This window comes from Trichoplusia ni, chromosome 12 (assembly GCF_003590095.1).
Source record: "Trichoplusia ni isolate ovarian cell line Hi5 chromosome 12, tn1, whole genome shotgun sequence".
Lineage (NCBI taxonomy): Eukaryota > Metazoa > Arthropoda > Insecta > Lepidoptera > Noctuidae > Trichoplusia > Trichoplusia ni.
Window position 1 is genome coordinate 11,366,172 of NC_039489.1, and position 13,038 is coordinate 11,379,209.

General features: G+C 33.2%; 1 protein-coding gene across 1 annotated transcript in view; it reads right to left on the reverse strand.

The window, feature by feature from the left end:
* Positions 1–13,038, reverse strand: part of LOC113499713 (fibroblast growth factor receptor homolog 1-like) — a 93,315-nt gene that overhangs the window by 51,885 nt on the left and 28,392 nt on the right. The window contains exon 2 of the mRNA XM_026880282.1: positions 4,982–5,126. Coding sequence (XP_026736083.1) covers positions 4,982–5,081 — 100 coding nt within the window. The 5' untranslated portion in view covers positions 5,082–5,126. The remainder of the gene's footprint in view (positions 1–4,981; positions 5,127–13,038) is intronic.

Below are 13,038 nucleotides of genomic sequence, written 5' to 3' on the forward strand. Positions count from 1 at the left end.
TCAATAATTATCGACTTCCATTCTAGATACCACAATATTTCAAACGGCAAACCAACTATAATTCTCTATACTGTCCGATTATAATCTTTACAAAATACATCAAAGGGGCAATTTTCTTGCAAAACACCAATTAATTCAGTCTCATTTGGAGAGAAAATAACCGTTATTTATGAGTTTAGAGTTACATCCGAGATTATGCGCGGTCCTGACAAATTTCCCCGGGACAACCGCTACAAACGTTTCACTTATTTGGCGAGAATATATCAAGTTGAATAATTGGCATTATTTACTGGCCACGAAGAGCTTGAGTGGCCCTTTAAATAATTATTACAGCCCTAGGCTTAGAATGCCGTGGAAGCGAGGTATTTATAGATTGTATTTTCTTTTTGAAAACTATTCACAAATAAATGCTTGAGAATTCGTAATTCTACTCGGCCGATAAGAGAAAAACATCTACTGCTTAGGTATTCGATGAAAGTATGGTAAGCTGACAATATTAATGTGAATTTACAAAAAAAAGTAGTAGATCTGAACCAATTATTACAGAATAAATTCATTCAATTTTTTACCATATAACAAAATAAATATCTATAAGCATAAGGTCACTAAGGTAAAACTAAAATAGTACAAATCTCAAAAGTAGAAAATGTAGCAACAGATTCAACATTTAAGATCAGTTTAGTAATTCTCTACGAAGCTGAACAAGTACCAAGGTTAAACCAATCAAAGTCATCTGGAGCAGAACGATAGCAGAGATTGAATCACATCGCAGACATAGGTGCAAACGGAATCTCGGAATCCTACACAATCCAGTTAAATTATTTATTACGAAATATGTTCCAGAAGTCTATTTCTCTCCGTGTTGTAAATATTTTTATAGCGAACCGTCTAAATGGAACACGGTGAAAAACTATTTATTTTCATTTGAACTATAAAAAATTTACGGCATTTTAAGCATTGACTCCACTTCGGTAGAAAATTTCAAGAGCCTCTTAGGTTAGGTTTATTTGTTTGTCTAGCTAGAGATTTAAGTACATGTCAAATTTATTATGTCTCACTTAATTACATGTTTCTTGGAACTATTAAATGCGGTAGAGAAATTGTGTGCGAAAGACATGGGCTGTAAAAATGGGACGTTTATGATACTGGCCTGTTAGTGATGTAAAAATTTACTTTAGAGATTTGTTATTGTGAATGTTTGTCTAATGAGGCAATGGGAGATTTGTTTTGGTAGCAGTTGGAGTAATTAAAGTATTTGAGATAGCGAATTCAGAAAACTTCTGGTTTATTTAACAATTTTGAACAATCGTGCCCACGGATTTATAAAAAACAATATTTTTCGAATCACTGATCCTGGTAACCAGGTTGAGCTATTTACAAACAAGAAAAAGAATTTAACAGTAGAATAAAATTGTAAAACAGAAAACTCAATAATACAATGGTTGAGTATTAATAAAGCTAACAAAGTTATACAAAAGAAGTACATCAGCAAAGTAGCTTTCGATAAATAATCAGAACTAGACCTAACCAATCCTGTAAACCGCAACATAGTCTACATCATAAATTCTGTCACGACCAAAAATAAAGGCATCAGGCATGCCAAGATTAATAAATAAAATTAATATGAATCGCAAAATGAGTGGAAATAATATGAAGAGTACTTTCTTAGTTGTCATAATAACATTAGATGAATACAAAATGGCGTATGATGCCCAAGGTTGGCTAAGGACGTCACGTGTGGACGATCACGATTTTGCCAATGTAATAGAAATGCAAAGGGCGTGCGATGCCATTTAAGGGCTGGTAGGGCGGAAAGCTTTGGACGTGAATGAAGACTCTGATTGTTTGTTGTATAAGTTAGGTAATGGTGATAATATGATGTGGTATGGTACTTGTTGTGCAGTTATAGGGATGAGGAAATATTATAAGGCAAGTTGGAAATATATTATACTGATGTGATGAATATCGATATGTACTGTGCAAGTAAATGATATCTTTAAGTCCGTACCAAACCTAACACAAAATGTGAAATTGAGCTAATCTTTGTCACTATTTTTAAACCTTTATCATTTTAAACAAATCAACCTCAAAAATCTGGTATCAGGTAACTACCAGCTTCCTATCATACAACTTTTTTAATTTGTAACTTAACCGAACACGCAATTTTCACCAAAGACTCATAAAAAATACGACGATCCATCAACCCTACAAAGGGCCAGAGGATGCGCAGGCGCAGGTCGTCTGTCGTGTTGGCAGTACTGACGCTAAAGGCACCGACATCCGTCGCGCGCGCACCATTTGTATGCAATACGGTACCATATTGATTTGTCGACGAGACGTTTACTTCGGATCAAAGCTTTTTCGAATATAACTTATCGGTCCTTTTGTTTAGATCTGTCTAAAAAATGCTTGCTGCTTGCTAAGTTGTTGATTTACATTTTTGAAGGTAAAATGTAGACGTAACTCGCATTTGTAGTGGTCTAAGGCCATTTGCGATTTTACAATGTTCGCAAGACTCCGATGGTAAACGATTTTAGGTTCTAACGACCACGCAAGCCGCGTGTGTATGAAGGTTACGAACCTCTATGAATTAGTGGCTGCAGATATTCGACGTCGGGTATAACAAACCATTGGTTACCTTTTTGTTATGATACCTCGTATGGGAAAGGGAATGATGAACATACATATTATTTTTTTAAGCCGTTGGCAGTCAACCTTTACTTCTTTCAAGAACCTGTGCACCTAACTACGTATCTACTAGGTAAACTTAAAGGTATATTTTTGATGCATCTAAAATGTTCCCGTCAGTTTTAACTTTAGCTACAGAACTACCATTAATATAAAGATTCATAAAATCCTCTATCCTGTTTTTTTATTGCGAATGCAAAAAGTAGCAGTTATCTAATACCAATATATCAAGATCTCTTAATGCTTTCGTTGAAATGAATGTTTGTTTAGGACAACGTGAGAAAAAAATATTCGCAGAATGTCATCACTGCACACAATTTTATCTTTCCTACGATAGTTAGTAACAATATTTGAGTTATACCAAAAAATATAAAGATAAATATGAGATACCTGAATTGATTTTGAGTATCAAAATGGGAAATGGCAAATGCAAGTTTGAATTGAGTTTGATGTATTTGATTCCCGGCAGGCTAGGTATGATGGGAAAACGCTATAAAAAAGATATTAGGAATAGGATGGATGTGCAGGACAAGAGACAGAAGATAATGGCTTGAACAAAGTAAGGCTAGAAGAGGGTTATTCAAGGCTGATGAAGATGATGATGACAATAGACAGTTATCTCGTTGAACTTTTCTCGTGTTCATTAAAACTTGAAATGCTAAAAGATGAAAAAACAATATTTTTGATGTTAAGTTTCAAAGCTAAACGCGGTCAAACAAACGAATTCTTAAATATGAACTAATGAACTTAACCTTCCAAAGACAACCCTCTTAAAAATGGTAACACATTTAAAATACAATAGCGTTAACCATAGAAATAATCCATAACATCCTCCTAACCCTAAAAATCACGACAAATTAAACAAATTATCATCACTGAATCAAAATGATGTACCAAGACAATATAACACAGGACGCTACATTTAATAGATCAGACGACCAACATAACCAGACCTTCGGCAACCGGACGTCTGTACAAAACTCCGTCATGTTTCCGATTTAAGAAGGGAGCTGGGAATCTAATTGTACTGGTCATTAATGTAATTAGGCATCCGGTGCTTCTAATTAGAACCAAATGAGAGGGTTGGGGAAGGAACAATCGATTTGTGACCGTGAAGTAATAACCTTTTCCGCTGTTGTTATAATTTTCGGTGTTAATTAGTGATACAATATTAACGTAATCAAAGAATTTCTCGAAATATTCGAGTTTATTTAAATATTCGAGCATTCCAATAAAAACATCACAAAATGAATGAATAATGAAAGCGTTGCCAAAATCGTATCGATTTCGATTCCGTATTTAAATCGCATTGGCGCAGCACTAACGATTGTAGTTGATATCGATCGAGCCCTACGCATACAGTTTGACAATATCGTTCTAGACATGGCGCTAACCTGCAATGAATAATAAACATACAAAAGAAATCATTTCCGATTGCCAAAATATATGCTATAGGCCCTACAATTGATTTCGACAAGACAATTTATATTCTGACAAGGCACCGATTAGAATTTTAAATTCTTGATATCCCATACCCAGATTTTTGTTAATACGGATGGATTTTGAATACTAAATTCGGGATTTTTGAATTAAGAAGGCTATAACGATTCTGAGCATGTTTTGGGGTATTGTTGAATGTTGGTCTTTTGACAAGTTGTGTAGAAGAATTTTATACTGTGTTACTTCCTATGGCGATGAAAATTGATGTAATGATAAAGGTAGTTGAATAATAAACTGCTGAAATAAATGATGGAGAGGAAGCAGAGGTACATCCTTTATTAGAGGTGTTAAGTGAAACGGGTATCATTAGGCTGTAATGGGTGTTGGGAACAAATACACAATGCCTCATTTTCCAACACGTACTTAATACTTCCCTTAGCAAATTAAATTAACAGTAGTATATACTGGCAAGTGATAATTTATAGGCCGCTAAGGTTGTTAAGATTCATTGAACAAAAAATGATGATTGGTAGGCAATTTCGTTGTTGTTTGGTTCAGTCACTTCTATGTAAGCAAGCCTGGATAGCGGTTCGGTAATTTACGGTACTAATTAATATTAAATGTCATTTGCGAATTTGGTAAGTTTTGAAGAACTTGGTCATCTCTCCAAATTCATTTACCCTCGCAAATTGAAGGAAGGCATTAACAGCAGAAATCATGTATATATTTTTAATCCTATAAAACATCTGGATATTAAAAGAAAGAAAATGTGTTTTATTCCGTGATTGGAGACACATACATAAACACAACAAATTAAAAAATATATATATACTATTTAAATAAAAGGACTTACCTAAAACAATATCTCTTGCGGTAACAACACACGCCGTTGCCAACAGGAACGTAATGGCAAATGGCATTTCGCGCCAAAACGCAATCACGGCGAGATTCATGTTTCACCGACAAACTCAACTCCTCTTATTGGGATCCATTAGATTCTAGAACAAAAGAAAGGATAAAATTAATAAAGCGAATTGCAAACTGACAATATCATAACGTAGTACTATTATACATATATTCTGTGGTATCAGTCATACGAAACACCTGACAAATATTTCAAGCAATAATTTCTATGTTGACTTGATGTATATTGCAAAAACAATAAAAATCTGTTGTCGTTACTGAAATTTAACAGTACCTACTATAATTATTTCTAACAGAACGGTCTGTAGGATCACTTCAATAAGAATTATAAAATGAAAGCACGATAAAGAATCCTTATAAACGCTTAGTCCAAAAAATAGTAAGGAAGCTTCATGAAAACATAAAAGAACATTAATAAATATTGAAAATAGACGAAAAAATGAGATCAATAGAAGATAATGAACTCGCAACTCTCAGTAAACAATCTTGGTACTGTTTATTATTCCCATCTCGAATGAGGGTGGGGCGATATACTACAGGTTAATAAAACCCATAGCTTTTAATAACTCAAAATGTTATGAAGAAGACTCATACAATATGAGTTCTAGAATCCAAAACTTGGCCAGCTCCTAGACGTGACATTTGTATAACTGACTGACTTGACGTCAATGAAAGCGTTTAATTTATGGAAATGTCATTTTATATTTGAGTGTTTTCTTTACGTCACTTAAGTAGAGGGGATTGTGCGACTGTTAAACAATGAAGTTATTGGCTTTCACGCGTTTAAGTTATACTAACACAAGATGACTTTGACATTGCGTGACATAAAAATAACTAGACTTTGTCTTAACCAACATATGATTAGCTGAAACAAGCTGAATGCAGTATGCTTTTTTGATATCCACAACCCATTTTTCTTTACATTGGTAACACACGACTCTATATTAAGACTGGTTGTGAGAAAATACTTAACGATACAAAACAATTCCGAAATAAAAAAAAAACTTATTCCATATCTAAAAATTATTTGTAAGCCACAAATATCTTGAACCGAACATCTGTAGCCCCAAAAATAGCCTTCCTAAGATTCATAGGCTATAAAATGCATTGCGCACGCGCACATTGGCTGGTGGGCCCTAACCCTCAATACTGGGGTGTTTAAAAGTAATAAATGTCAAAACGTAGGTCTTCGAATGAAAGTGTTTCAGTACTAAAGTTTATGTAACTCGAGAAATGCAACGTTTAGTTATTGCTAACTTTAAGTATTCTCATTTTACTCTGAATTCTTAGACAGTAATTTTGAATGGGTTTCGTTTAAAACGATTTAGTTATTCAATACAGACAGTTAACATTTTTACAGAATATGTATTTGTATTGAATCAATAACAACAAATAATATTGAGTAAATCATGATATGATTGGAGCAGTCATCATTATGTTAAATTACCATTTTTTGTAAAACATTTTTATCTCTCATCTATTTGGTCTGAACCCGAGACCGACTCGCACCTGACCGGTTCTGGAATAATATATTTCAGGCCTAACAAGATACATCTCTAACTTTCCTAGTGGTTATAAATTGGTGTTCGTTCAAATTCGTCGCATCGTTCACAAAAATAAGTACATCATTCTATCAACTCCAGTATCCAAGCTAATTGAATTGCACAATATACATATTAAACGCACATAAATTACGTAAAAACTCCTTCAATAAAACGAGGGAATCTTTTAAGATATTTATGTGCATCAATATGGGAGGATGACTCAAAAAACAAGCTTTTAACGTTGGATTTACGAGGTCAGATGAAGATTATTAAGAAGCTGAGATATTGGTGCTGTCAATGATGATCACCATTGAGGATATTGCTAAATGTCTGTGACATCTCACTAGAGTTGTTTTGGTAGGTTTTTCAGGATACCGAGAATATAAATGACGTTGGTGCGTGAAATGTGAAGATGACTGGCGTAATAATTGATTTAGGTAAATATAGTCTTGATTTTTTTAAATTGTCAAGTAGATATTTTTTTATACTCTGATAAGTACAACAAACATATTCCTTAACTCTATTAGTGTCAAATTATCTATAAAAAAGATTAGGAAATATTGTTTTTGTGTTTCATAAAATAAAAAATAAAAATGTATATATACGTAATATACACCATAGCTTAGGAAAATCAAAGTAGATAGCAAATCTTCTGCGATGAATTTATTTATTAATTTATGTTCTTATCTGACTCAATGACAGTCTAATACCTACTTATCGCACTAAAACAAATCATAATAAATACAAAAAAAAAACACATCCCAATACGGAACCAAAACACAGAATATCCCAACATTTAATACATATAATTATAACTCAAGATCGAGTACACCGCGCAGGTCGTTGGCACGTATAAATTTAAACATTAAAATAAACAAGAATATAAAATAAGTCAAGTTTGATTCACCGGCGTGGTCTGAGGAAGGGGTGAGGTTTTTATCTTGGATTATATCCTCTCATTTCACCTCTCGTTGGTACATTTAGTAAGTTGCTTTTGTTTTTTGGACTATTAGCGTTGGAGTATTTTGTTACTAATGGATTTCTTTTCATCATTCTTTTCACCAGTTTCATGGGATATAAGATATACGTATAATAATTGTAAATAGATTTAGATATATGCACCTAATTTATTTATATTTACGATTTAAATTAAAAACTTATTTGTAACATCATGTAAATGCGTGCTACGCACTGCGTTCTGTCTAATTAACCCAGCAAATTGAACTGTAAAACTCTGATAGGTAGTCGTTCCAAAAATATTGAAAAAAAGGCCTATGAAACTTAAGGCCTTATTTCTTGTAGCTCCAAATATAACACAATATAACACATCATTCAAAAACCAAGCTCCCATTGAAATCATTATGAAAGTAAGCAAAGATTTAAAACACACTGACATGTTGTTTCAAGAGTAGACTAGCAGAGGTGAGCCGGTCAACTCCATCGAAGACTAAACAATAATTAAAACTTCAGTATTTATGATGTTAAACAATACCCAAAGCTTTAAACTTAACAATTTATTATGCACTATTGGTGTTTATTTTGCAAAGCATAGTATAGTATCTAAAAGTAGTTTTTCAGGAAACAAAAATAACAACGTCAATATCAACTAAAATGAGTTTGCAAAATGAATGATGGGAATAAAGAAGTTATAAGTTCACTACAAGCTTTTCCATGTATTGGTTCAGAAGAAGGAAACCTCTATTTTAGGGAGTATGAAAAAATTTAAAGAAGAAGAAGAAGAGTTTAAAAGAAAGTATTAAAGACAAGGCTTATCGAAAAGTCCTTATGTGGCACGTGGTCTCCATGTTTATAAATTACCCGTACCCGTACCAGGTAACCGTTATTTTTAAAGCGATTCCAGCACTTAATAATTGAATCCTCTTATCGCGGTCAATTCACAGACATTCAACTCACATGCACGAAGACACCTAGCCTCAGAACAAGCATTGGTAGATCACACAAATTCTTATCCTACGCACGGCTCAAACCCGCGACACGTCGTGACCTAAACAACTCGGCTATCCGTGCAGTCACCGTATCTAAAATGAGGGTTGATACCTATAAACTTAAAAATGTTAACGCCAGAAACAAAAGCAAACCTCGTAAACAAAAATTATGTCAGTATAATTTTGATTTAACTGAGAGTAAATTACGCGCGTGTTATGTATACATTAACTTTTTACGAGCAATCATAAACAAAAATAGTATTTTTCCCTTCCATTTATATGCTATTTTTTAATATCTGTTTTAAGTCAAAATTCGTTGGATCATATAACAGGCGATATCATCTCAGCAGACATGTTGCAGTTGTAAAAGAGAGACGAAGCCGTTCTTATATCGTGCCGTCTCTATTCAACAATTACAGCATTTCCTTTCAGAGGTAGATCCCTAGACCATTTATCAAAGTACCGAAGGGTTAACCCGATAAATATGGGTGCATCACCTTTTTAGAGTTAGCTACTTTTTATCCCCTTCCAAATTGGTTTTCAACAATCCCTTTTGAAATGATTTATTCTTTTCGGAGAGCGAAGGGGTTATCCGTGTAATTGTTCCACTATTAATAACTCGCAGTAAATAGATTTTAAATATAGATGTTGGTGTTTTGGAGATAGTGTTTTGTTTTCGGGGTGAATGCCTGCCACAAGGCAGTGAATTGATTCACAATTGATAAACATTTCAGTTAGCTTGTGAACGCTGCGGTTTCGAACACATGCAAATATATTTTCAATGTTATTTGGATTTATTTATAAATGTAAACATTGCGATGTTTCGGGAAGCAAGCATTTTGAAGCAAGTCGTTTTTTCTTTATTTGTTTAAAAAGAGAATTTATACTTATTAGTGGTATTTGTACTGGTTACATACAACGACCGGTTTCTTAAGTCATTACTTGGAAATTCAAGTCCTGTCTGCGACTAAAAGTTTTACAATTACATGTCACCGCTTGTGTTGAATATAAATAATTCCCTTCAAAGATATATGAACGTACTTTTTTAATTATTCTAAAATATTACTGACAATTTTAAGTAAAACATCGTGTGGAAATCTGGATTCAATGCTCAAACCTTGGCTACGTGAGAATAGGCCTGTGCCCAACTTTAGGTCATCTATGGCCTGGAGTTATTACATGATTTCTCTTAGATATATTATTAGTATATAGACCAGTAACAAACTTATAATACTAGACCTACCCTAATAATAACAGAACAAATTAATTAATAGCTAACTTCCAAAGCGATTGTTTCAGTTTATTTACAATTTTCGTAAGACAAAAACCGTTTAAAACGTAGATGTATTCATAAAACAAATAATTACATAACACGAGCGCCAGATGTCGCGACCAGAGGTTTTTTCGTTTTTCATGTTTGTAAACATAGCTTTATGGATGGGTACAGGGTGTTGTTTTATTTCAAAATAGACAAAATATAATAATTTATGAATTGAAAATAGGTAATCATGAATTCAGGTGATTTTTGTTGCTTATAAATTTGAGTTGATACACAGCATCTATCTAAACATAGGTACTTCTATCTCAAAGAGAAGACTAGTCAAATTGAACTGTCAGCTCGTACTTTTTACTAAAATTTTAGGGTTGGACAAAATACTTTCCTTGCTTCAAGAATATGGGCTTAAATTGTAGAATCTTTTACCTAGTCTTAGCCTCTTACCTTCTTTAAACAGTGCAGATGCGATTAAGATGTAATCATATACTGCTAAGGAATGTATTAGAATAATCCATAAACATGAGGCTCCTTCAACAAAGTACTATTTTTAAAACTCCTTCATTACATACACAACAATTGCAGTACATATACCGCTAATCAGCAATCAATATACATTGTGTATGAACTAATCTAATTAAATCTCACCGCGATCACATTAACTGTGTAACAAACAAACAGTGCTAATTATACGACTAGAAGGCGAAACCAATCGGCATTTGACAGGACTAACTGACCAATAGACGAATGGATAAGGAATAGATTAAAACAAAAATGAAATATGAGCATGTTGAATTTAAGAAACCGAGACCCGAAAAAATGAATATAAAAAAGGAAATGATTTTTAAGCTATGCACTTAACCAATTTTTACTTAACCAAAATTAAAAGTCTATATAAATAAGGTAGAAATACTCAAACTTAATAGTAAATTATGCAATGGTTGATTCCAGTCGCGACCCTGGGCAGCTACGAAACTAGTCGGGCAATCCAGATAAATACGCTTAGGTAAATCGTACCATCATTTTATTATGAATCATCCTCACAAAACTTACTATCACAAAAGTTAATTAAAAAATCTGAAGGTACGAAACTAGTCGGGCAATCCAGACTACGCGTAAGTTAATCGTAGCATCATTTAATTATAAATCAGCATCACAAAACTTACCATAAAAACATTATAAATAATCAACTATCTGTAACAGGGCCACTATAAAGTTTATTTATATGCCAATAGCAAGACAATTGACGAAAGCAATGCATTCATTTCGTGTTCCATCTAATATGGAGTTTCTGCCGGTTCTTATTTTGTGTCACCTAACCGCAAACCGCAGAGTAGTCATAATTGACATAATAAACAATTGACCGCCACCGCAAATGAGTATTATAGTATGCAAAATAAGTATTTGTATATGTTATGTGTGCAATGATAGAGGTATTGTTTGTTTGTAACCCATAGCTTACCAGTAACATTTGCCCATAGACAAAAATAATATAGAATTGAATATTGAATATGCGAGCAAACACAAATATTGTATCGAAAGTACATGTATTTTAAGGAAACGTTTGCTCACAATTAATAGTTTATTGTTATTTATTATAATTATAACCGTATTAAATTACTCTAGTGTTTGTTGTTAATTGTTTATTAATCTGGTTTACCAAATACTTAAACAAGCCGTCAGCAAAATGATACTTAACAAAACATTATAAAACCACGCTTCGTCTTTATCGTAACTCCTTAAGTAAAAAAACATTATATATCAGAAAAATATAGTCAAAAAAAATCTTCATAAATAATTGAAACTATAAAAGCCACCGCGCTATCTAATCCACATTCCAAATTCGCAATCTAAGTTCGTTGTTAATTCGCGTTCGTATTTTAAAACATCCTGTGCGAGGAAGCGCGCACGTGCGGTAAACTTCCTGCGTTACCTCTGCGCGTGCGCAGACACAAAGATGTAGCGATCGCACTTGACTACGGTACCTTTCGATTGCTTTTTGTTTGAATATTCTTTTATTTTAATTGTGATTTGTGTGTTGTTCTTTCTTATATTATGCACTGCTACGTAATTAAGCTTTGACAATATTAGAGCAATTTATCACTACTTTAACTCACTCGATAAAACGTATACCTTAACAAAGATAAAATACAGTTTTAAGTAAATTAAGTTCCTTATTTACAGAATTACACAGCAGTGCACAGAAGTTAACGGAAGTCTTCGGAATATTGCTAAATTAAATTATGTTTCTATTCTATTGGATTTGCAATTGCCTTTTCGAATTTGGTAAGCTAAAAATGATGATAATTCTAAAACTCTCAATTGCTCTAAACAATTTTTTTATTGTACTGCAAAGTTAGTGGTACTGTTCCTGGATTGGTTTCAGTCAAGCTTTTTACGTCATCATACAACCCAGGCTGATGACGGAATAACCTACCCCTATCTCCTGTATTTTACCACTTAGAGATGCGAGTTATTTTATCTTCTGACCATCTGATACAGAGGAGCTATAATTAAATTTTATCTTATTCCATTTGTTAACATGGTACATTCACATAGTATAGTCACTCAAGATGGTACAAAGTTAAAAGTACCCCATAAAGCTTGGTGGCCGTGCATTTAATACGCAGTCCGTTACCGTGGCTTGGGGTGTGAGCTATATATAGACGGACGGGGAACCAGGTAACCTCAGAACGTGCGGTTTCAAGGGTAAACAAATACAATTTTTCGTTATTGAAACAGGAACTGTAAGGAGAGATTTTAAGATTTGGGAATATTAAGTTGGAATTTTATTTGGACTAAATACTTTTAAGAAACGTATCGTAAATACTTGTAACGTTTATTGATGTATGAAGAGAAAAAAAAACTACATTTCTTATATCAATATTTGAGGTATTTGAGCATGAGTTCAATGCGTCTTTTAAATGATATATTAATGGGCAGAGTTCGAAGAAATTAAATAAAAATAAATTTATATAATGAAAAGACATCACACCACACGAGTCTAACAAATAAACACAATCCAATTAAAAACAAAACGATGAATAAAACATGAATAACATTATTATTCCTAAGTAACTAACAACTAATCACAAGTAAAAACATACGTTCTTAACCTTCTACCTTGAAACAGACCTAAATATAAATGAAAAGGATTGCACTTGACACAAGTGGCACTCACTACTATCTCCACTACTGGTTTAAGATAACTTACGGCTTCATA